The sequence below is a fragment of the Strigops habroptila genome, chromosome 5 (assembly GCF_004027225.2).
Source record: "Strigops habroptila isolate Jane chromosome 5, bStrHab1.2.pri, whole genome shotgun sequence".
NCBI classification, from domain to species: Eukaryota; Metazoa; Chordata; class Aves; order Psittaciformes; family Psittacidae; genus Strigops; species Strigops habroptila.
This window is the reverse complement of record NC_044281.2, coordinates 37,952,375-37,977,438: the sequence shown is the minus strand read 5'-3', so window position 1 is coordinate 37,977,438 and position 25,064 is coordinate 37,952,375. Positions and strand designations below refer to the sequence as shown.

General features: G+C 45.6%; 2 protein-coding genes across 2 annotated transcripts in view; one reads left to right on the top strand and one right to left on the bottom strand.

Moving 5' to 3' along the window:
- The window catches only part of SGPL1 (sphingosine-1-phosphate lyase 1), a 31,450-nt gene extending 19,834 nt beyond the window's left edge, over window positions 1-11,616 (top strand). Inside the window, exons 7-14 of the mRNA XM_030487256.1 lie at window positions 3,086-3,174; window positions 4,062-4,167; window positions 4,650-4,748; window positions 5,832-5,981; window positions 6,238-6,476; window positions 7,094-7,240; window positions 8,290-8,410; window positions 8,511-11,616. Coding sequence (XP_030343116.1) covers window positions 3,086-3,174; window positions 4,062-4,167; window positions 4,650-4,748; window positions 5,832-5,981; window positions 6,238-6,476; window positions 7,094-7,240; window positions 8,290-8,410; window positions 8,511-8,651 — 1,092 coding nt within the window. The 3' untranslated portion in view covers window positions 8,652-11,616. The remainder of the gene's footprint in view (window positions 1-3,085; window positions 3,175-4,061; window positions 4,168-4,649; window positions 4,749-5,831; window positions 5,982-6,237; window positions 6,477-7,093; window positions 7,241-8,289; window positions 8,411-8,510) is intronic.
- Window positions 11,465-17,460, bottom strand: PCBD1 (pterin-4 alpha-carbinolamine dehydratase 1). The gene is made up of 4 exons (XM_030487257.1): window positions 17,266-17,460; window positions 14,096-14,227; window positions 13,657-13,737; window positions 11,465-13,114 (listed from the first exon to the last, which is right to left on the bottom strand). Exons 1-4 carry the CDS (start codon window positions 17,266-17,268, stop codon window positions 13,016-13,018), a joined length of 315 nt encoding a protein of 104 aa, XP_030343117.1. The 5' UTR covers window positions 17,269-17,460; the 3' UTR covers window positions 11,465-13,015.
- Between the last annotated feature and the right edge of the window lie 7,604 nt (window positions 17,461-25,064).

Here is a 25,064-nt window from a genome sequence, read left to right as displayed (position 1 = left end):
GCTGGCTGCACATATGAAGTAGAGCTTTAACAATGCAATGTGAGTGATGTGTCTTGGGGGGGTTTAAACTCTGCAGATCTGTCAGGTTTTATCTGTAGTGATGAGTGGGTCACCTTGAGAGAGACAACTAGTGGAATTTACAACCTGCAGGTTTACAGAGGTTTTATGCAAGTCTGCCACTACGTTATGACCATGCAGTGGATTGTGGTATATTTTTACTCCAGTGCTACCTTGGAAATGAATTGTGGTTTGCTTTCTTATTCATGGGATAAACTTTTGTGAAACTTTTGGTCAGCTTTGTCTCTGGGTCTGAATGGATGTGTTTCCTAAGGTGAAAATACAAGAAAAACTTTAGAGATTACAGACCAAAGTGGTTCTTTTATGTCTGACAGTTTGACAGTGGTATGCAAGTGGCATGGCCAAAGAAATCCTTGAATAGAGACTGTAGATCTTATTGCTGGTTTAATGTTGAGGTTCCAGAGCACTGGGATTTGGGGGGGTGGGGGGTGGGGAGGGAGCAACAGAAGGGATATACTGAGTTTAGAAAGCAAGAGAGATGTTTTTCCCTGTGCTTTCTCCTTTGCCCTCCCATTTGGAAAATAATAAATCGGGAACAAAAGTCTGTTTGCCTTTTCCACACAGTTTGCCTGGATTTTGAAGATAGCACAGGGTTGGAAAGCTGCTTAAAACAATGCCTGTTTCCAGCCCCTTCTCCCCATGGCATTGCTTGAGCCTGTGGACTTTCATTTAGAGGAGAGAAAAAAATACTTGTGCGAGCCATTGGCGGGTGCTGAATCACTGCACATTGGCCAGCTGCCGGTGTGCCGCAGGCCGTGGGGAAGCTCCATCCCGTGACAGTGATTCAAGCCCTGGCTATAGCAGAAGGAGTTTGCTGTTGAGAGCTAGGCTGACAAAGCCTCCTGTAAAGGAGCAGACTCTCTCTGCAGGTATAAACCGCATGGACCAGAAGGTTTTTTGCTGTTCTAGCTGTCCTACACTAAAGGTGCTGCTGTAGATCAAGCTGCTCTGGCACACCTCTGTGGTGAAGACTCATGTTGGTACCAATGTGGTGATTGTGGGCCAATTTAGGAAGCTGATGTGGCTGAAATTCAGCTTGGATTCAGTGGATTTTCAGCAGCCTGAACAAGCTTTCTGTGTGGTCATCTGCAGGCCAGTCTTTGTGCCTGGGCATTCAGTAACGTGAATCCCAAGACCACCAAATCACGCCTAGCAGAGTTTTCACAGTCATTGCAACATTGTAAGCAATGTTGCAAGCAATGTTACAAGTATGTGATAAACTCATTCCTCTTCTCTCACCTGCAAGTAGGAGGGCAATCCATGTTATACCAGCTGGGTTTTTTTTCCCAAAGGTAGTAGCTGACAGCTTCACAGATCTTTTCATGAGAAGGTGGAGAAGCGAATGACACAGCCCATAAAATGCTTAGGACATTGTGTTCCTGCTGCCATCTATTTCCTTCACAAAAAATGCAACGATTTCTTTATCCAGTGTCAGGCTCTGTGAGGGTTTATCTGCGACAGCTGTTGCTTTTAAACTACTAAAAAGGCAGAAATTGTCTGTGGTGTGACGGTCACTTCCACACTGCCTGTGGTGGCAGCTGTTGCTAGCTTGGATCATATTAGGAACAAATGTGGCAGGCTGTTTTGTGTGCCTGTGAACTTTGTTCCTTATATCTGTACTTAATGTTTAGTCATTCTCATGCAGTCACACTTCTTCTTTGCATTTTAGGGATTTGCAGCTATGTCAGCTGGGGGGAAAAAAGGAAAATCAAGACTAGCAGACGTCTTAAGGCATGCAAATGTGATTGCATCCTTTTTATGTTTATTTTTTTGGGGGGGGGAAGAAGTTAAAAGGGGAAATTGCAATTGGTTCAGCAGATCTTAGGATCAAAATTAGTCCTCCATAAGTGCTGTAAGTAGCTTTTGATTCCTCTTTTTCACACGCACTTCTGTATGTCTGTCCTGGGTACCCCCGGTCCTCAATTTATGGCTCACCCAGCATAGCAGTCAGTCGGCCAGTCCTGCAGGCTGCTTGAAAAACCAACCTCACATTTTACTGGGTTAAAATTTTACTTTGGAAGGTTTACGCCCACACACTTTTCTGTGCCCTGCATGTCAGAGCTCATAAAGGCTGGCCAACAAGAGAAAGTCCTCCCACTTGAGGAATTTCTTCCCGTGAAGAGTTTTGTTTGTTTATTTGCAAGAGCTCTTGAGTTCTAGTTTGCAACAGTAAACTTGGCTTGTATGTGTACCTTCCTCTCTTCCACCTCCTGATGCAAACCTCCTTATTCTCCTATGGTCAGGGTGAAGAGGGCTGGGAAAGCATGGATAGTGGGTCGTGTGGGTACTGAGGGATTTGTTCGGGAGAGTAATGCAGAAATTCCTTCTGGTGTAAAATTTCTTGGGTCCTTGAGGGCTTAGAAGCTCTGGCCTGGTGTGACCAAACCTATGCTGGCCTCTGCAGAGAGAAGGTTGGAGAGAACTCTCTGCTCTGCAGTGTGCAGGTTCTGGGAAGGTTTTGTGGCTCAGGAGTGGAGCCAACCCTGAGCTGGCTCTGTGCCTCAGTGTGGCACTGTTCCAGACCTAATATACCCTGCTGGACTTCAGTTGACTTCATACAGAATCAACTTTGTTTTTTCCATATATGTAGCATAATTAATCTGTAATCCAGATAACCAATCCCCAGGTAATCCAGAGCTAAATATGTACTAGCAGTTTCATGAGGTGTGGTCATGTTTGCCAGCTAGTAACTGTGCAGCATGATCCCCCCTTGTTAGGCTTTTGGGTTGAATTTTTTGTTTGTTTGCTTTCTCTTTTCTCCTTCACCTTTAAATAGAAGAGTCAACATTTACTTTAATGTGCATTTTCAAGCTGAATGTCAGAAAGCTACCTTGAGCTGTTCAGTGGCTTCTGCTGCCCTTGAAAACCTGTCCTGTGCATCTCTTGCCTCTGAAGCATTTCTGGGTAGAGATGCTGTGGCAGCATCCCTTTTTTTTTTCTGTTTTTCTCTTCTGCAACATCCATGTAAATGGTTGTTTTTCTTGTTTGCTCCTTTTTTTCACAACAGATGACATCTGGAGGGACTGAGAGCATTCTGATGGCCTGCAAGGCATACAGAGACCTAGCTTATGAGAGAGGCATCAAACAGCCAGAAATGTGAGCAGTAACTCTGCAGCTTGTTTTTTGCTTTGGGGGCTTGTGGGATTTACTGTTCTTCTGAGTTGAGGTGGCTGTTATACCTCAATAATCCTTCATTTCATAGCTCATTACCATCTCCTCCTTGTCTGTCTGTGTCTGAAGGAGAGAAACCTGAGCCGAAAGAACAAGTGCAAAAGCAGAGGAAACTAAGCAGCCTGGGAGACATGAATGTTGCTGGGGGGCTGCAGTAGCTATTCTGTGCAGATGTATTTTGGCAATACCTTTTGATATGAGCTGCTCTGGACAGAGCCTGCTCATATCAGCTTTGGGCCCCTCTCGAGCAGAGATTGTCAGGCCCTTTGAAGTGTTTAAGGGTTTTGATTTATTCAGTTCAAAGAAGGTTTAGCCTGAAAACTCCAGGACTAAAGTTGGGGCTGGTTGGAGCTGAAAGGAGGAATTGTGCTAATCGTTACACTGCTAATAAAGGATTTGCTCTCTCTAATGTCCTCCTTTTTTCTAGACAGTGCATCAAAAAATGTTTCTCTAGTTAATTGCTTATGAGGGGAAAATGTAAAAAGAGATGAAACACCATGGTGTTCATCTTCTGCTGGATTCCTGCAGTTCTTTTCTTTCCTCTCTAACACTTTTGCATGCTATTAAAGGCCCTCATAAAGATATGATGCCTCAGAAAACGAGAGAGTATTTTCCCCAACTTTTTTCATTTTTTGGTCTGTATGATTTTGGGCTAGTTGAAACATGCAGTTGGTCTGTTTGTGACATGTCTGTCACACACAAATATATACAGGTTGAGATTTTTTTTTTTTTCCCCCTGCTTTTTCCCCTCCTGTTCACGGTAAAGCCTAGGTGCTGCCTGGGTTGACACATGCAATCTGTTACTTTTCTAGGTTGGTCCCAGTGAGTGCTCATGCGGCATTTGACAAAGCAGCACACTACTTTGGACTGAAGATGATTCACATACCACTGACCAAGGCTATGGAAGTGGATGTTCAGGTATCGCTTTAGGCAGCACGGCACTCTTTCTGTGGGAAATTAGCATTGTCATTGTATAGCAAATAGCAAGAAATCTACCTATCCAGGAAGCAAGTCAGTGGATAGAGAGGGATGAATGCTTCCTGGAAATAAGTTAAAAATGCAGGAGTAAGTACTTGTCATTGCAGATAAGGTTTTGTTTGAAATAATGGGATGTAAACCATCTTTGTCCTGTGTGATTCACATAGAATCCAATAATTTATGTATTTCAGAAATAGCCTCAGATTTCTGATGAGTGAGAACAAAAGTGTTCTAGTATTTCCAAGTGGATGAGTTAAATGACTCAGTTGATATCTACTGATGCTTGTAGCTCATTGCTTTGCTTTTTATACGCTTTCATGCGTTGGTTTTTAAGACCAGACGCTGCATGTTTTCACTTTTTATCTTTTTTGGCAGGCACTTGGTAAATGGAATATGAGCATCTTCTCTCTTTAAATCTTCAGGCAATGAGGAGAGCTATCTCTAAGAACACAGCCATGCTGGTTTGTTCCGCTCCCCAGTTCCCTCATGGAATTGTGGACCCAATTGAAGAGGTGGCAGAGGTATGGCACCCCTGGGACTTCTGAGTGCTGTAGCAATAAACCCAGCATCTCCTTCTGTACAAGAGCATCAGGGGGGTTCCAGGATGCCAACCAGTGAATCTGGTGGGAGGATCAGACTGCTTGGGAGAGTATTATTGTCCTCAGATCAGGTGTTAACTGACAGCAGCATATGTAGGACACAATTTGGAAGTGAGGAGGAATATGGGACTTTTTTTTTTTTTTTCACTCTTAATTGCTGTGAGAAGGTGAGCTCTAAATACCAGATATTACCTCTGGGTGTTGTTGTAAAGCTGTTTGCGTGGGACTGGATTTTGGACTTGAGCTGCTGCATGTGGTGTGTCATAGCAAGGCAAAGCAGCAAGTCTTTTGCACATGCTTTGTCTCTGAACTCTCGTCTGCCATAAACTTCTGCTGTAACTGAAGGTATGTATTGTGTATGTGACTTACTGCTCTGATGCACCCACTGTGAAACCAGCCAGAAGGGCTCATTCTTTGCTATCTGAAAGGAAATAACAGCAAAATAGTCCTGAAATGAAATAACAGCAAAATAGTCCACTTAGTACAAAGGCTTTGATTTAGGCCCTACTGGTTGTAGCAAACTTGGCACAGAAGTCTGAGGAATGCATGGAGGGAGTAGGAGTCACAGGGCTGGGATCTTGTTTTACAGACATGCCTCTTGATTTTTCTCTCTGTGCTCCAGTTATTTATTTTGTATGTAACCAGCCAGGGTCTCTGACCTTCTTTTTGTTTGGATTACGCCCTTACACTTTATTGCAGATACTCAGACCACATTGTCACATCCCTCTGGCAAATACAGCAAACTGCCGAATGCAATGTTCTTTTTCCTCTCGCTGGCAATCTTCACATATATGGAAGGCAGGAGAAGGCATCCCACAAGTAGCCAGCCCTCCCAGATCTCCTATTGTCAATGGCTTGAGAGCGGCATGATGTTCCCAAACAATCCAGGAAGCCTTTAACTGTGAAATGCAGAGTACCTTTTGATGAGTGGAGTTTGGGTGCCCTAACCATGTCATTTTCTTGCCTATTTCATGTTGCTCACTAGATTCTCTTGTTCACACACAGCTTGCGGTGAAGTACAAAATCCCCTTCCATGTCGATGCCTGCCTGGGTGGTTTTCTCATTGCTTTCATGGAAAAGGCAGGGTTCTCTCTAAAGCATCCGTTTGACTTCCGCGTAAAAGGTGTGACCAGCATTTCTGCTGATACCCACAAGGTAAGAAGTGGGGAGAAAGGTCTTCCAGTGCTTTCACTTCTGGGGAGTGATTCCTGATGCCACCCCTGCCTTTAGGTACATTTCTGCTTTGCTATGTGGAGAGGTGCTGAAGTGCAGGGGTAGGGGCTGCTCTATTCAGGTGCTTTGTGCAATGCCCCAGCGTACAAATGGCATCTTGGTGACTGCATGCAGCGAGTGCTTGAATGTGTTCCTGTGCCCTCTTGCTGCTTTTTAATGCTTTCTGTGCCCCTTGCAGTATGGCTATGCTCCCAAGGGTTCTTCAGTGGTGTTGTACAGCGACAAGAAGTACAGGAGCTACCAGTTCTTTATAGCACCCGACTGGCAAGGGGGCATATATGCCTCCCCCTCCGTGGCAGGCTCCAGGCCTGGTGGAATCATAGCTGCATGCTGGGCAACTCTGATGCACATAGGAGAATCGGGTTACGTAGAGGCTACGAAGAGGATCATTAAAACGGCTCGTTTCATCGAATCAGAGTATGTGCGTGCCTTAGCGTTTTGATTGTACGCTTTAACCCTGTTCTGGACTCCTTCTCCCAAACTGCATTTATTTCTCTTGCAACTTTTCCCTGGAGCAGTTATAGCATGTTACATGCTGGGTAGGGATCTACTGGGCAGTTATGGGAGAAGATGCTTTGTTTATGCCCAGGTGCTGCCCTGTGCCAGATAGCTGGGAGGCACAGCGAGGAGGGGTGCAGGCATCTTTATTTAGCTAACTTTGCTTCTAGTGTTTCTTCTGTCTCAGCTATAACTGAGGGGGAGTCTGGATGACAAAAGAAGGGTTATACTCTCTTGTTGGAATGCTTCTGTTGCTATATGAGCTGATAAGCTGTTTTTCTCTGCTACTCTGTCTTCCCTTGCCTCTCTGTCTTCTGTCTTTCCCATTTCTTCCTGATTTTTCTTGATTTTTAGGGCTTGTAATGACCTGAGTCCTTTTGCCATTCCCAGTGGCCTGGGATGGTTGCATGATTTTTTGGTTTGAATGCACTCTCATCTGTTGCTTTCTGTAGCTTTTCCTTTAAGGCTCCAGATAGATGGACAGAATGTCTTTTCCCTCTAACCCTGGTCAGTCATTTCTCCTTTTTCTTTTCAAGGTTGAGAAAAATTGACAGCATCTTCATTCTTGGGAAGCCTGAGGTGTCTGTACTGTCTATCGGTTCAGACACTTTTGACATTTATCGATTATCTAATTTCTTAGCTGCAAAAGGATGGAACTTAAATGTCCTACAGTTTCCATCAAGGTGAGTTTGTGGAGACTAGTGGAGCAATGTGCGAGTTCCAGGATATGCAAGATGGTCATCTTCAGGCCATGTAGCTGTCGTGACTTGCTGAGTGGTGTTGTCCATATCTGATAAATTGTTGTCCAAATCTGATAAATTCTCTCTGTAGAGGAGGAGGAATTACTTTTGTAATTGCTGATATGTAGCAGTTACTGCAGTGACGATAAGGCAGTGGTAATTTTAATGAGACTGGCAGAGGACAGATCTGAGGCTTGCTTTCTATTTACCTCTGTCTAATACAAGCAGAAAAATACAAATAGCGAGGGTGTTATCTCATGTTATTTAACTGAGGGTTTGTAGATGTATTTATTTTTAGCATCTTCCTGCTGCCCACTGAAAATTAAGGTAATTGAAAGAACGGTGAAGGACTGATCATTTTCAGTGATCTTTCCATTTCCAGCCTGGTGTAAAATGAATGTTTTCAAATGAGACTTTCCTTAAGTAGGCAGTTGTTTTTCTGTGGGTAAAAGAGGCCAGTGCTCTCAGATGTGGCTGCACTGAAAAAAAATTTGGACTTTCAGTTAGCATGAGGGGAAGCCTAGAGAGCCTGAAGCAATAGCTCAGAGGTGTAAGTAGCCCTGTTCCTTCTGGTGGATGTTAACTTCCATGCCGTGGGTGGCTGATGGCTTATCTAAACTGGAGAGGAAGGGGAGGGAAATGATGGCAAGGGTTACTGTGCTGGCAGGCAGCTGCATTTTTCTCACTAGAAGTACCTGGAATGGGGTAAGAAAATTATAGGCCTTTAACGCTGTATGGTGAAGTCAGGAAGGAAGGAGGAGTTGCCATTTTGCAAAAGAGCTGAACTCTACGCTAGCAAGTATTTTGCAGGGTTACTTTTAATTGAAAGGGAGTGGATCATCTTCTCCCATTATACTGCTGAAATGCTATTTTAAGGAGATACACAATTGTTGCTAGCAAGGGAAGGACTAAATTGCTGTCAGTTGCTCAGAAAATGTGGAGCTGTACATGCTTGAGATGGTTAATCTCTCCTCTCTCTTCTGTCTGCCCAGTATTCATCTCTGCATTACACAGTTGCACACAAAGCCTGGTGTTGCTGAACAGTTCCTGAAAGATGTCAAAGACAGCATTGAGGACATCATGAAGGACCTCAATGCCAAGACCACAGGGATGGTAAGGAGGCCAGCCATAGAGTGTGAGGGTATGTTTGGGTGAGTGTGATTCTCTGATGGCATTAACGATCCTATGTAACAACCTTCTCTTCTCTGCTTAGGGAGCCATCTACGGAATGGCCCAGTCCGTCTCAGACAGGAGCTTGGTAGCGGAGATTTCTCAGGCATACTTGGATGGTCTCTACAGCACTGACGTTCTTTGCAGTGAAAAGCACATGAATGGATCCCCCAGCCACCACTGACTGTAGAGCAAACAATTGGTGCCTTGCCAACTAGCACTGGGGTGGTTCTGAAGGTTTCCTAGGGGAAGAGATTGCAGTAAGCCTTTGTTCCTACAATTGCAGGTCTGATGGTGGCTTGATCTTGGAAACTTCCCCATCTTAGTCTGTTTTGAACTCTGCATTATTTTCATGCCTGACTTTAGTTTTAGGGCTTTTCCTCTTTTCCCCCTGCCTATTTTCTATCATAATTATTGATAGTAAATCGAATGTCCATTCCACAACTCCAAATTCCTCAGGTATTCTGCGTGTCACTTCATTCCTTGCTGTTTCTTCTTCCTCAGACCTGGTATTCAGCCGATGACTAGCCAAGTGTTAGATTTGAGTTCTCATGTTGTGTTCCAAAGCTTCAGTCTTTTCAGAAGTTAAAGGCAGAAAATAAATTGAAAATTTTGTTTTCTTTTGAGTATTCCTCCAAGCTACTGCATTTAACAGACTTGTGCTGGGAGCCTTTATATCTATTGTAATGCAGAGCCGATAAATTGCCAAAGGAGAGATGGTCATGTACTCTTTCTGAAATCCCCTCTAGAGATCTCAGTGAGACTGCAATCAATATCTGCTGAGAGGGGAAAAGTAAGCAATACAAAATCCTTTTCTGGAATCTCTTGGTTTATATAACATCAGAAATAGAAACCAAGCAGGTAGTGTAAGGAGAGGAACTAGATGGTACTGAAAATCCTAGGTACATAGTAACTGTTTTGCTTCCCTACCTCCTCTGGAAGACATGCATTTACCACATAAAGTGCTGTTGTACCTTGCACAATTCTGGAGGGATATGCAAAACAGTGATTTCGCTGTTCATAACTTGAAGGTTTTGCACTATCTCACAATGCTGTAGTAGAGTCAGTCAGGCCCTGGCATGTGCCATGGCTATGGACTTCATGTGCAAACGGATGGCGCCAAAGCTGACCTTTTTTTACCATGATCTTTTAGTATAAAAAGGTGACTTTTGTAATAGTAGTAATCTCTTCTCTTTGCACTGATTCTTTTAAGGCACATTCTCAAAAGGGCATTCACCATTGTGCCTTGACGCTTCTCTGGCTTTCTTTGTGGGATGCCAGGGAGGGTTTGAGGGTTCAGCTGTTGACCACAACCTTTACTGTGGTCATTTCCTTATGGTACTATACTGAATAAAACCTCAAAGGCAGACTGGCCTCAGAGAAAGTTCTTGTCTATAAGGTAGAATATTAGTTGTATTGAGCCAAATCCCTTCACAGTATTATAAAAATGCTTGTATAGCTCTGAGAGGTAGATGTTAGATAGAATGCAGCAAGTTGGAAGTATTCAAGCCTTGGGCATGCGGCTCACCCTTCCTATTTTTCTTCACTGTTTTTATGGTGAGAGAATTTTCCCAGTGCAGCTTGTGAGGCAGTTGTGGCCTTAAGGACAAGCCAGAAAGAATCTCTTGAGTTATTAAACAGCAGTAGAGTTACTCCTGCAGGGCTTTCCCATGTGTTTCCTCTCAGCTTTTTGCATGCTACTGGGAGTTTCCCAGGCAGAGTTCAACACCTGGGAGAAGACTTCGTGCCACGTTTGCACAGACTTGTGCAGGGTGTCTGAAGGCATTTGTCTCTCTGCTATAGCGGGCTTGTTAGCCCGAAGCTGACCCTTGCTGGCTTAACATAGCTGAAGCACACACTGGCACAATAGTTATATCTAATGAGGTTACTAAGGTTACTTAACTAGTCGCTGCACAAACCAGTGCAGCCTTAGGCCCAGTGATTGTGGGGAAGGATACTTGCTTTTTAACAGGTTTGTTCTCAGTGCTAGGAGACAAAAGTATTTTGGCCATCTGCCCTTAAATTGATGACTTTCTGTATGTCTCTGAGCCCTTCTGAAAACATCGCATTTGAATAGCCTGATAGTCTCTTGATGGTGTTACCAGCTCTGGCTCAGAATTTATGTTGAACCTATTTATTCTATTAACGTCTTGCTAATGTGACCATTGCTGCATCTCTGAGTTTGCAGTACTTTGGAGACAGTCTTAAGTGTCTGGCTACTGTGATGGTTCTCTTTTGAACCGAGATTTAAAAAACAAAACAGAACAAAAAAGGGAGGTACTCTTTTTGTTTCTGCTTTAAAAGAAAGAGTGGATGGATTGGGCTAGGTGAAGCAGAGAGAAACTCCCTTCTCTTCCCCGGTTGCATCCTCCTCCGAGGAAATAGGTGGATCTAACAGATCAGTGCTCCATTTCACGTTTTTTGATGTATTTGAAGATGTTATTTGTAAATCAATGTATTCTATTCCGGGCTTCACTTACTAGTAGTATTTGTGGGTTTTATTGCTTTATGTGTATTTGTTCTATACTGTAAATGTAATCTTCTGATCAGGAATAGGCCACTGTAATTTACTGGTGTGTAGTCTTTATTCATCCTTGTCATCTAACATGTAATCTGCATCTCCTTTATCATGCCAAGTGGTCTTAGAAAAATGGTGTGATTAAAAGGCTGCATAATTATTTAAAAGACAAACCAGAAGAATTTTATGGACTGGATTACGATCTGAAACTGGATGATGCTTTAAACCTGGAGGGGATCTTCATGACTATTAATTCCTGCAAGATTTCTGACCTTCAGGTGCTTAATCTGTGCTTGTACAAAGCACTCCCAAGGGATTTGCGTGCTCTTAGGTACTAGACTGAAGAATATCCAATGGGATGGACCAAGAAGAGATGTATGTCTTCATGCCATGGAATTCATCTGCACTTTTCTGATGACTTGGGGAGAGGGGAGTGGAAAGGTTGCGTGCAACACAATAATATCTTGCCCAGTAAATACACACATTGACTTTTTAATGAACAAATGGGTTGAGTTCATCTGATGGCAGTATTCTGTATTGCTCTAATTTGCCACTGTAAAACTTAAGGCTGAAATAGATGAAGAGATTGTGAAAATGGGCCTAGTTTGTATTAAAATGGTGCATTTAGCTACTTAGGCTCATTGAACTCTTTATTTTTCCATTTCGATGCTCATTTGAAAGAATGGGGACCTATTACTCCTGGTCTTTGCTCACGCACAGTCTAGTCTGTTGCAGGGAGAGCAGTTTATGAATGTTACTAACTCTGCCTGAGGGCTGCTTTTTCATTCTGTTAACATAGAGGTGGTGTTCATGGCTATGTCTTGTGTCACGTTCAGAGATGCTAGAAATTGTCATTTAAGAGCTATGATTTTAATACTTTATAGAACTTTAGAAAAAAAACCCCCAAACCAAAACACCAACAAACCTCGATTGGGGCTTTGTAGCATTTCTTCTAGACTGTTTTGCTTAAAGTAACTACTGCTGGTTTCACAGCAAATTGTTCCTGTTGTACCAGAAACACAGAGATTTGGCTGCAGACTCCCTGAATGTAGTGATCATTGTTACTGGAGCGAAGATCTTACACCACCAAATCCACCTACAGCCTCTTTTTGGGAGGTATTCCACCATAAGCAGCCCCTGGCTCCTTGCTATGGGGCTTTCATGCCTTTTGGTTGTGCCTTCCCTGTGTTTGTGCCTTGCCTATGGTACACATCTAACTTTAGCACAAGCAGTTTTTATCTGATCTGCTCTGGCTTTGATAATCTTATTCTCTTTCAGATCCTATTCACTTTGAGGTGCAAGCCTGTGAAGGCACGTGTCATTTCTCTGCGTTGCTTCATCAAGAAGCTTTTCCCTGGCAGAAGCACCTTCTTGAGAGCAGTCAGGCCAGTACCTGCCTTGGGAAAACCTGTTGGTGTAATTTTGACAGTGAGGCCTCCTTCCAAACTGACATTGGGTTAACCAAGACATTTATTGTAAACATTTTCAGTTTATATCCTACTAAAGGCCAGTTACAACATCACATGCCTGCTTATAATAATGCTAGAGAGAGGTTACAGTAATAACCAAATTGCACATCACAGTTGCTGGTATGTTACAGAGAAACCAGAGGGTTCATGTACAATGTTTTAGGTAGAAAGCATATTCCAGCAAGTAAGAAGAAATACGACAGTAAGTGGCTGGATGGGGTCAGGCTCTGGAAAGATTTACTGGTGCAATTGTGTAACGTGACTCCTGGTAAAAGGGCAGGTATATTGAAAGCCCCAGAGGCTCAGCAGTTTGCGGGCTGGTGGCGCTCAGCTAATGAAGGGTTTAAGAGTGGAAATGGCAAGATCAGAGATGGATATGTGCACAGTGCCCAAGAAGTGGCTCCATCCAACTGAGCTGTGGGTGGGGACTTTGGCATGGTGTTAGGCAGTCTGGATCCAGGAACTAGCTTGGAAGTGGGGGATGGCTCTAGGTGCAGTTGTCTAGGCGAGACGCGAGTTGTGGCAGCGGCACAGTTGGTTTTTGGCTTTGTGTGTCTCTGATCAGGAGAGGGAAGCTGCAACCTGCTCAATGAAGCTGGCCAAGTTGATGTCTCGCTCTGATAAGCCTCCACACTCGTGGGTGCTCAAGGTGATGTGAACCTAAACCAGACAGACAGACCAACCGAGTGTTGCTGGCAGAAAGAGCAGGAATGGTTTTCCCCAGTGCTGCAAACAGTTTGCATCTGATGAGGCAGGTAGCTCTATTACTTTCTCCAGGCTTGTTAGCAAAATTTCCTGGGGTGGGAGAGGTGGTCTGGCACTTTGCCTGGTTTTCTCCTTCCTACAGCTCGTCCTGGCCACAAGCTGTCACTGCCACCCCTGCCTTGGTCACAGCACCCGCCTATGCCCACTTTACAACTCACTCACTCTTCAAAAACTTTTCTCCTTGCTGCTACTTCTGATACTGATTTAAAAAAATAGCCCTGGTGCTGGCATCCAGGCAGCTACTGCTCAGCTGGACACATAAAAAGAGGGGGAGGAAAGGATCTGTTAAGTGATAACCGTAGGCTGTCTGCAATATGTGAAGGGAATAGCATCTGAGGGAAGAGGTCTCACTGAACAGGACTTGCTGTTGGTTTATGCCTCAAAAAAGGATATGCTCCCTGCAGATCTCCATTTGCCTCACCATCCCTGTTTCTTACCTTATTGTACACATTGAACCATTCGGGGTGGTGATCGAGTTTTTCTGCCTGTAGAGCCACTCTGGTCATGAAGCCAAAGGCCTGCCCAGTGAAGTAAGAAGAAAAGTTAGCTCTGAACCTGGCAATATATTCTTTTTCACCCCATTACTGTTAATTTTACACCGCATGTTTCTAGGTAACCTAACCAAATGCAAGGCACGGGATGTTCTGTATCTTTGTTGGTGTTTTCTATAGATTTTCCTCTTTTGGAGGAGTTTTCCCAAATAAATTATGTGCTGGGTCGAGCACTTTGATGTCTTGAGCAGGTTATATTGCTCAGCCATTACATTTCATGAGGAACACGGAGGGCTTTCTTTGGCTGAGCCTTGCAGATGGAACTCCCTACTCTGCAAACCAGGTGTCCCACTTTGTGAAATCTCCATACAACTGATGCTCATACCCGGTTGAAGTCCTTGAAGTGGAACTCTTTGAAGATGGCGTCTCTGCCTTCCACCTCATTCCACCCCACAGCTCTCAGGTTTGGCAGCAGCTGCTCCCTCTCCTCCGTGCTCAACCTGTGGGCTTTTCCTGCCTGACACCACAAAAAGGAAAGGGAAGAGAAGAAGATCAGCGTAGCAGAGGTAGGATGAAGTGAATGTTCAAAGCAGGAAGGCATCCCATTGGTCATGGAGTTATGGGTCCATGGAGGCAGCTGCAGGCTGGGTGGAAGGGTTAGAGTGTCTGTGTAGGCCTGAACTGGGGGGTACTGATGATAGGGGATATCAGTGCTGTTCTCTGTTCCCTACCCTGGGTACCTAGGTCAAGGGCAGTCAGGCTTGCCACTTCTGTCCTCTGACCTGCAACACCTACCACTTTACCAGTATATATATGGATTCATTATAACCTGAGGTACTAAGAAATGATAGCTGTGTAAGGTTAAGCTCCCAAATACATTACATAGAATTTTCTGGGAAAGAAAACCTGAAACTCTGTGATGACTTCAAGAACTGAGAATGGCTTGCATTTGAGGTTTGTGAAGTACCTTCTTAAAGCAGGAGGGCTTTATTTGCAGGTCATCAGCACTGGAAGCTTGCTTTAGAGGGGAAAGAAGTGGTGTGAATCAGAGAGATGAGTCACGCTAAATTGGAGTTCAGCTCCTTTTCCTTTTCAATCTCCCTTATATTATGATGGAGTATAGGAGGCTGTTTCTGTCTATAAGTAACAAAGGGCAGAGGGAAGGATTGTGATTTAGCATTGTCTTCCGCTCTTGGGCAGAACTGCTGTTATTTGATATTTTTTCAAGAGAAGAGGGCATGAGGAGAGTTCAGTTCTTGGTTTTGGGGAGTGAATATAGGCAAAGATGAAACTAAAATGGAGTTCTTGGTGATGGGAGCTAACCAAGCCAGTGTATCTTCTGACTCAGTAGGGAAGGAGCAAGCGCAGAGGGCTGTTGCTCTACGTGAAAAGTTATGTTCTGACAATTAAAATTCTTTCCTAGTGGGTGATCTGGTCTTTCAAGTTGGTGAGGATTGTTGTTTCTCAGTGACAAAAACCAACATCTCTTTGCAATTTGTTTTCCTTTACATGCTGTAGAGCAAAGTGCGGCAAGTCAGATATGAGTCCCGACAAATAAAGAACACTGTTTCTGGTGGGTGTTTGGTCAGCAGCCCCTTGAGATGCTTGCTTGGGCATTGGTGCTCAGAAGTAGCATCTTAAGCAGCTGAGCAACTAAGGCAAGTAGTCCTTTCCTATAGTATACCTACTCACAGGCCGTACAAAACCAAGAGTCAGCCATGGAGCTGATGTTTTTGTGGGTGGTTCTTTGGGTTTGCATGTTTTGAGGAAGACTGGGAAGATTATGCCCTATTCCAGTGTTATTGGATCTGCTAAGCCATGGATCGGGCTGTGTGGGTGCCTACCTGTCTGCATACCCATGACCCTTATGCTTAGAGAAAGCCGTGAGCTGCAGATCACTTCATGAAATGGAGAGTGCCATGGTGTACACTGAACCTGAGCTCAGGAGTGGCTGCGGGCAGGATGGTTCCTGTCCCCCTGGCATCATAGCTGCATGCTCTCCCTCTTGCATGATGTTGGGGGAAAGCCTTCCTCACCCGTGCATGCTCTGGCCTTGCTGGTAGCATTCAAACCACCATGCTGCCCTTCAGTTTGTGCAGTGTTTTGGATGGCCCCCTGCCAGCCCCAGATTCACTACCTCCCTGCTAATGTCAACCCCATCCCTTCCTGAGCTCTGGGTTTGGAGGGAAGGTAGTGAGTAAACATGGCTTAGTGCAATAAACTCTCAGCCGTTGCCCTTCCGTACTGATGGTGTGATAAGCCAGGCGCAGGTAGCTTAGCAACTGGATAACGTGGGGACGGAGGCTGGCTCTGCATGGGGCCGCTGGCAGGGGGGCACCCGTGGGGGCTGCCCTGGGGGACTGGGATGGGAATGGGGTAGGGATCGTGCCAGGTTTTGGGACCAGGGGCTGAAACCTCCTGCTTGTGTATTGGTACTGAAGAGAGGAAAGGCTACGTAAAGCCAGAGCTGTTGCTTGCCTGAAGTGGAGGGATATGGACACAGATGGCTGGGTTCCAAGCCAGCTTTCCCCAGAGAGAGCAAGAAACCAGGCTGCTTTGGAGGGACACGGCTTAATTGTTCTCTGAACCCTTTTCTGCGGTCGCGATTACATGGGAGGACTGGCCCTGGGGCTTTTTCCAGGCCCAGCTCCTCTCTGAGAGTCCAGCACCAGTGGGAGGCACGGCCAAGCTGAGTTTGGCTAACAGACCACACGAAAGCCAGCTCCTCTGGCTGTGTCTTCTGATGGCAAACACTCTGCCTGGAGCACCCTCCATCCCACTCCCTTCCCCAAAGATGAAACCCCTCTTCTCCACCCCAGCACCCCATTGGCCAGCCTGCTGGTTTTATCGGTATGGCATTTAAACATTTTCATGTGCACTTACTCCTTTAAAACACACTATTCTTATTAAGGAAATTTAATTATTTTGTTTTCTTTTGCTGGCTCTCAACTGTCAAGGCATTGGGACTTCTTGTTTTGTTTTTTGCCAGCAGGAAACCAGTAGATGCATTGTGCAACTGAGGGAAAGAACCAGCACTGTAAACTGGAAGAGCTTTGGGCTTTCTGGAGATGAAACAACCCTCTCTGCCCAAACTAGTATCTTCCCTTTTAAGGTTGACTTGTCACCTAGAAGAAGGTAAATGGGGCAGCCCTGGTGTGAGCAGGAGCTGCAGACAGGGCTGGAACGAGGTATGCCGCAAGGCCCACTGCCTTTTGCTCCTGTCCCTTCCACTGCTGTGAAAAAGCTGGTTTCCAGCTGTCCAGGGTGGGTCGGACGGGCAGTGCAGATGGAGCACATGTAGGGGTCACACTGGCAGAGCTGCATTGCTGGCAGACCCTTTCCCTCTCCCTTGCACAGGAACCGAGCCTGGAGAGCGCTGGCTTCGGTCATTCAGCAGCAGCAGTCGGCTGTGTTACTCATTAACCGCAGCGCAGAGCTCTGCTCCCTTCTTCCTTTCCTCCTGCCTCTCCTCAGAGGCCGGAGTTGCTGCCCAAACCTGCCTGCCCTTTGCCGCCGCCTGCAAAGCAACAGCCGGATTTCCCAACAGCGACTTACCATGGCCCGTGGGTGTCCGCGGCCTCCGTCCCCGCTCCGGGCTGGGTGGTGCGCGCCGTACCGTAGCCCGGTGGTGCCGCGGCTTGTCCGGGGTGGCGGAAGGCGTGGCAAGGGGGCCGGGTCTACCCGCGGCGAACCGCTGCCCGCGCCTTCCCGAGGCGCTGCCCGGCAGCGGTCATCCGCCGGCGCGGCCGTGGGGCTTGGGGGGGATGGTAAACAGGGTCTCGTTGAAGCAGTGATGTGTCCACCCCGAACCACCCGCCCTTCTCCTGTAGGGTCACTGTTTTAACCTGTTGCACAAGGAAAAGGCAGAATGGGATGGAGAGGGGCAGTTAAAACTGGTACCGCTGGATGCTGCTGGCAATACATGTGATGAATGTGACAGTCGTCCTGCCTGAGCATGCATGTGTGCCGCTCTGCCCTTTGAGGTCCGTGCAGTGGTAATCACAAGCTATAGGCTGCATTGGCTGGGGACAGCCTGGTTTATATTGCAGCACGTGGACCAAGAGCTAGCGTAATGGGGGGAGTGGGTGCAGGACAACACTGCTGAGCATTTTTAAAGTGTTTTCTACTGCTACTGAGGGAACCATGTCTGCATGGATGTCATGTGCTGGTCCCTGGCCTGTTTTCACTCTCCAGGCCTGTGGATTTGTGCTCATGTGCTGTAGCTCATCATCTCCTAAACCCACTTGTGTGACAGGCAATTTTCCAGTGTTGTCAACAATTTTGTACTGTGCTGATATACATGGTAGCTAGAAATTCAGCATCTTGCTATACTCTCATGACTTTTTTTTACCCTTGAAGCAACTGATTCTGGAATTTTTTTAATATAGTGTGACATGCATCCCTTGTATATACTCTTGTGCACATTTTGTTTTCTACTGTTCGGGTTCATGGGTGTCACTGAGATGATTTGTTTCTCCAGCAGGTGAGTTAGAAGGAAGGAAATTATTCCTTTCCTTTTTTTGCCCTCTGTAGATTTGCTTGTGATGGTAATGAAAAGGAAAATGAGCATCTTTTGTATCCTGGGAGACCCTGAGTGTCTGTCCAGGGAGAAAAGACTTGGAGAGCAATGCAGCACCTGGGAAGAAAATAAAATTGTGTGCAGATATGAATCTGGAAGCTTTGATATGGATGAAAAGAGAAGGTGTACTACATGGTTTCCAGCAATGAAATCAGGAGGTAGGTTTGTTTGTAAGGTTGGGAAAGGCCAGCAGAATATTTCCTTGGCATAAGTTTGAATTGCCAGGCCTAGCAGTTTCATCAGCACAGCTCAGCAGAAGCGCCCTTGTAAATAATGGCATAAGCAGGAGGTAAAGGAAGCAATATTGCTGTGAAGTTGCAGGTGGAGATATAGGTGCTGCAGATAACAACTATGTTCAGGGGATCTCGGCAGCAGTTTTCTCAAGAAAATGCAGTGGCAGTTTTGCTGGTGACCTGTCAGGGCCTCAAATGCACCTTGGCTAGATGACAGTGCCACTGCTGGCTGCCTCCTCTCCCTTGAGAGGGAGATCAGAGAGGAAGCAAATGCCCCATCTCTCACAGTATCCTGCTTTCTCTCTGTTGGATTTTGTTCCAGCACAGCTTGGAGCCAGTCCTACTTACCTTGCCAATACATGTGCTGCCAGTACAGAACAACTGACAGACACGTCAGCTCATTAGAGGTAAGAATTTCTGTGGTTGAAGAACATCAGGAGAAAAGCGATTAATTATACTGATTACCCAGCTCCTTTGTAATGGCATTTTCTTTCCTAGGTTATAAATCAAGTCTTAACTGCCAACCGTACATGTTAGAGATCTCTGACAGAGGGGTGTGCTTTTGCTGAAAAGTGTCAACAGCGCAGTTGTGGTTTTTCCTTGGTCTATGGTGTGAAATTGTGGCTGGGGGGATCCTTTTGCTGACTTGACTCCTGAACCTCTAAGTGCATGAAACTCCCCCTCTGCACAGCTTTAATTTCTCTTTTTGAGATGGGACCCGTTAGATGTGCTTTTAAAGAATAACTGAGTGATGTTGGTCAAGGTGTTTACTCAGAGCAGTTTGCAGCCCCTGTGCAAGGGACGTGTCTCTTTACTGGAAGCAGATTTTTGCTCTTTTTTTCCTCTCTTTTTGTCTAGTTGAGAGCTGTGCCTCTTTTGGCAAGGTCAAACCGACATGCATACATTGCTGTTCCACACCTGCAAGGGCTCCTGCATATTTGGAGGGAGCTCTCATGTGACTCGCCTACTATTATTTTTATTTAGCCAGTAAGATTTTAGCAAAATGTATCTGACCCTGAAGGCTGCTTCGGTTAAGAGCTGAGTACTGTCTCTCATCTCAAGATATGCTTTTCGAGTCTCCCCCCTCCCCCCCCTTTCTCATTTCACGCTCCCTGAAACATTTTGATGGTCCCTTTGAGGAACAGGGACACTAGCTTCCTTCCATGAGAGTGCTGGCTGCAACGGGTGACTGCTTGCAATCACTGAAGAGATGTGGAGAGTGTGGTCCTTGCTGCAGGGGGAGGGAAGCTACCTGCTGGAGCCTAGGATTCTGCAACACAGCAACAAGTGTTGCGTGGGTTTGGTTTTATTTTTCTTTTCCGCTTCTCCTACCCCCGCCCCCTTCTCCGTAGTCTGTGCTGGCTCCTCACTTGAACGTATTAAAAATGTGCTCAATGTCATCATCCTGCAGGTGTGCTTTTCCAGGCACCTCTAGAAACCTGTGGGGTTTAGCGTTAGCATGGTTCAGGTCATGGTAAATTCGCTCTGATGTTGCTTCCTGTGCCTTCTCATGAGGCAAATAGGAGTAACCAACAAAGTGGTGACTCCTGCCATCTCTTTCGCTGCAATGCCAGTTTGCGTTGGAGCAGCTGTTAGCAGAGCTGCTGCCTCAGCAGCAGGATGTTTGCTTATGACACTGGCAGAAAGAGTCTTTATCTCAAGCAAGGTGCAGTTACAGGGCTAGGTGTTCGGTATGTATTGTACTTTGGAAGAAGGGTGGGTGTCCTCCAGCACTGCATGGGAGAGGTCTGTCTCTCACGTCCAGGAGTGACCCTACAGGGGCTTACTAAATAGAAAACACAGCATGTGAAGATTTTCTGGGCTGTGAAAGCAGGTGTAGGCAGGAAAAGGGAGGAGCTTCTTTTGTGCTTGCTCTGTTCTTGCATTTCCCAGGTCCATTTCTGGCTGCAGCTGGAGACAGGGTGTGAAGTAGATCTTATGTCAGTATGTCCCTGCTCCTTAGAGAAGACCTTTAGAAAACCCTGGGTGTACTGTTTCTTCACCTTTAACTAGTGCGTTTGGCTCTTTTTCAGATCCGGCACACTCTGCCATTCCTTCTTCCCACCATTCAGGAGGGAGAAGGGCTTCCTATGCTTCACCTCTCTTCCCTTAATGTGGAGATCCAGGGCCGGAGGATTGTTAGTAACCCACGAGGTGGGGGAACAGATTTTTGCCTGGTGGGTACTGAATTGTCCATGTATTTCTGGCTTTGAGGTTGCTCCTCTGATGAGACTGAAACTCATGTTGTAGGCAGGGGGGAACAACTGTGCAGTCAGCAGGAAAACAATTAACCAGCTGCAATGCCTCAGGAATTCACCAAGAATACATTTTCAGAGTTTGCATCCATGCTAATGGCATTTGAGCAAGTAGCCTGGGGACTGGGTCACAATCCCCTGGTGAACCTCAGCACCCACAAAGGGTTTTTTAAGCCAGGGTGAGCCAAACTCTTTCATCATTGACTACTTGCTGCTATCTGAAGCATTGCTCTTGTGGCACAATAGATTTAATTAAAGAGTTTGTTTAGAACTGGAAGGGATTTATGGCAGTTGTGACAAGTTTAATTTGACAAAAGGGCCCAATAAATAGAGATGAATTGTTAATTATTCCTGTGTGAGACTTCCTCTTGTAGCATCATTTTATCATAGTCACTGAGGGCTGGGAATTGGCCTCAACACAATGAACAAATAAATTGGAGGCTGGTAGAAATTGGGGCTTCTCTGGTCTGCTCACATAAAGAGCCTTGATGTCAGGCAGTGTGCTGTGGCATAATCATTTTTAATGTGTAGAAAACATGGATATCAAAGTGGGAGACAACTGTGTGCAAGATGGTGGAATATCATAGTATCTAGGAGTGAAGAAATGTTGCGTTGAAGGGATGTTTCACAGAGGAGGAGGATGATGCAAACCTGAGTCCAAACTACCTGAGCACACATTGCCACGAGTGCCTTCTGCTGTGCCAGACTGGTGCAGGAAGAGACAACCCATTGCTGGTTCATGCACAGAGAAGGCTGGCATGAATTAGATTTGAAAACAGCTGGACCAGAATAATCCTGTTTTGACTCAGTGTTTGTCCTTGAAATCAAGTGACAAAAACAAGAGCCATGGGTGCTGTCAGCTAATGTACTCCTGTGTCACAAGTGATGTCCTCCAGGTCCCCAGGAGTTTGCTGCACGGTCCATTGCAGATGGTGGTGAGATCATGCAGTTTGCTGCCCTGCCAAGGCCGCTCAGTTCCCTGCAACAGGATGCATTTGCCCTTGCAGGAGGGTAATACATCAAAACCGCCTTCTCCCCACCCCTTGTTTTGTCCAGTCTGCTGATGGATTAATCCTGTAACTCGGCTTCCCTGGGCACAGCTGGAGCCTGGTGCAAGGGAAGCTTTATGTATTCAGTTTGTTTCCTGACTTTCAGTCCAAATTTGAGTTTCTTTGCTAAACAGGTTGGATTTTCTGGCAAATTTGCAAGGGTTGCTGAGGGTAAGTATCTTGACAGGTCTGAAAACCTTTCTCCCATCTTAAAGAGCGAGTTTTGCTCCTTGTTTATGCGGGAGAGTTTGGCGCAGCATGTTGAGAGGCTGCTGTACAGCCACGTCTTGTCACTAGGGGTCAGGAAAACGCTGATAAATGGGAGAGTTCCCTGAAACCACAGCTCCTGGCAGGAGGGCGCACGGTTGAGACTCTCAGAAACCCATCTGATCCTAAAATCCAGGAGTGATTGCTGACGCTGTCAGATCTGCTAAAGAACGACAGTGCTGAGCAAAATGGCTCTTCAGCTGGACTTTCCTGCTCAAACTTTTTCTCATGAGAAGCACCTCCAAATCCTTTGGTGTGCACTAAAGCATCAGTGCCACTCCTGGGATGTGACATGCTCACCTGTAGATACATAAGCATTGAGGATGTCTCTTCAGCTAGATTGCTAGAGGTCTTCAATTATCATGGCTGTTTTCAAGTCCTGGAAGTCCTTGTGTTTTAGTTCCAGCTTCCTAACTGCAGGTCTTGCAGTGAGCTGCCCTGAGGTAGGGACAGGAGAGGGGCCCTGGGAGTGGACATAAAGGCAAGGCCTGTCTGTACAGACGTTTTATTGGACAGAATTAGAAGGTAGGATTAGAGAAGGTGTAGAAGCTTTTGGGCATACAAGCTCTTCTGATCAAAACTAGAAATGGGAGGCCTCAAAGGCAAATGAGTTGAAAACAGTTGCTCAGAGACTAGTGAAGTATTTAGCATGTATGGTTGCTTTATGAGGAAAGAGTGACTTTAATGTACAGGAGGTGAGTGGAGAAAAGCAATGTGCTAAGCAGTGATTTCCTTGGAGACAGGGATGGATAATTGGCCATGGCACATGGTGGGGCTGCTAAAGCGGTCAGTGGCCAACTTCAGGAAGTTTGCCCTATAGTAGAGTTGTGAATTTTATTTCCTAGATCTGCCTTTGGGAGGTATTTCATAGTTCGGGTTTTTGGGTTTTTTGTTGGGTTTTTTTTTTTTTTCCCTTTCCCTCCAGATCAGGGCTGAAAGAGTAGAGGGAGTTTTTGTTTTTATTTTTATTATTTTTATTTTTATTTTGGTGGTAAGTGGTCCTCCACTGGCTGCTGAGTGTGCTTGTCTCTTGCAGATTGTCTGTGAGATCTGCTTGTCTCTTGCAGATCTGTCTGGGTGCTCGGCTTTGTCTCCAGCCTTCCCAGAAGGGTGGTAGGTGAGCTGGGAGAATTGTATTACACTGCTGGAAGCAGTGCCGAATCTGGTAACAGAAGCTAATGTGTGAAATCCGTGTCAGGTGCAGTGCTGATTTTTTTCCTTGTTAGCATTAAACACACTCTCTTGATGAGGTTACTCTCTTATTTATATTACCACCTCTGTATCTCGCCAGTCTAATGAGTTTGTACTGATTCTTACAAACTGAATTCATCTGCTTTGCTTGTTCTTGCTGTCAGTGGGAACGAGCACTGGACCATACTGTCTGCATTGTTTGTTCAAAGCAGAATAAAAATTAATGGGAAAATTGTGTACGCAGCAATCTTCAGAAATCAAAATGCCACTGTGCCTCACCTGTTGGGGGTGGGAAATTAAACAACGTAGCAGCTCGCTTCAAAGCCTGAGGATAAAGAATTCCTGTGGCAGGCATGGCAAGGAGGGGAGAGATGAGATGCTACAAACTGTCAGTGGCTCACAGCCTGGGCTGGCAAGTTTGCTGTGTGCCACAGCAAAATGGACCTGTGTTTCATTCCATCCGCTGCCGCTCCCTCCTGAAGCAGCTGTATCTTGGAGGGCCTTTGGGTTCAAAAGCCCTGTTACTCATAATGGTTTGCCCTCAGCTCTTGGACATCTACTTAGATCTACTTACATCCCTATGAGGTGCTATTGAAGGTCGTCTGAGTAGTACTCTGAGCTAGTCTTGGAAATTGCTACCTGGTGTAGGTTGGGTTTATGACCTTGCAAAGGCAACCATGACTTTTTCTCTCCAAACTCCTATTCATGGATCAAGGAAGTTGTGTTAATGAAAAGGATCAACAAGTCCAGTGCAACTGGGAGATGTGACACTGCTGGAAGGTTTAGCTCCACTTTAGAGTATAGAATTGTGTTTTTTCCTTACAGAGCCCTAGAGAGAGTATTTTAGAGCCTGGAGGAAGCTTCAACAACCAGGAGAAAAGGCCAGGATCTTTCACCTCTTTGCCCTGTGCGTGTATTTTCATTGGCAGTAAGTATGGAACAAAAAGCACCTGTCTTATTTTCTAAATCACTACAGCCAGTGATCAAGTCTGCCATGTCAACAAAAAAGCAGCAAGACCTCTGCATTCTGCTGATGCAGAATGATAATTTGTGGCTCAGGCATTACTGAGATGTTAGACGCCGAAATTATGACCACTCTGTCAGATTGGCTGGATAATTCTTACTCCTAAGTCTTCCACCAAGATGATTTTCAGTGCTTGGAAATTAGTCTTACTCTGCAGAGCTGTCAGTGCCTTGCAGCTGTGTCAGTATGCGCTCTAACAAATGTATATATGTATGATATAGCTATTTCATCATCATTCCCTGCACTCTTCCAGACACCTGGGAAGCTCATCTTAAGTGCAGCTCTCCTCTCACAGGGATCACTTTGTTAATTCTTCTTTTCTGTTTGTTTGTTTTCCAGTAGTGTAGAAAAGCCCTAGAACAAGCTTCCTGTTATTATTTTTTTTCCCAGGCTCTGGAGACACACAGGGAGAAAGATTTCATGTTCTGAGTAGGTTATGCTTGAAATGGGTGTAGGAAGGTTTTATTTGTACAGGTAGAAAACTGAAGCAAGGAGAAATCAAGACCTCAGAGGTGTTTAAGACTCAATTCTTAGCAAAAGTTTGTATCCTCAGTAGGCTGAATGCAGAATATTGTTGTATAGGTAGCTGTGCTGAGGTGTCTTGGGCAGGTCTAAAAGGGTTGCAGGTCTTGCAGAAAAGGAGAAGCAGTGCTTAAAATAGCAGATCCTTTGAGAAACAGAGTGCCTGTCCGCTGACCTTCCCCATCGCCCATCCAAAGCCATATGATTGGGTCAGCAGAGAGGGGCCACCTCCAC

What these genes read in the sequence shown, in the direction of transcription:
- PCBD1 (XM_030487257.1), bottom strand. An exon ending in ACTTCAAGGACTTCAACCGG is followed by an intron (nt 13,738 to 14,095) that starts GTATGAGCATCA and finishes TTCACTGGGCAG; the next exon opens with GCCTTTGGCTTCATGACCAG. An exon ending in GGTTCAATGTGTACAATAAG is followed by an intron (nt 13,115 to 13,656) that starts GTAAGAAACAGG and finishes TGTCTGGTTTAG; the next exon opens with GTTCACATCACCTTGAGCAC.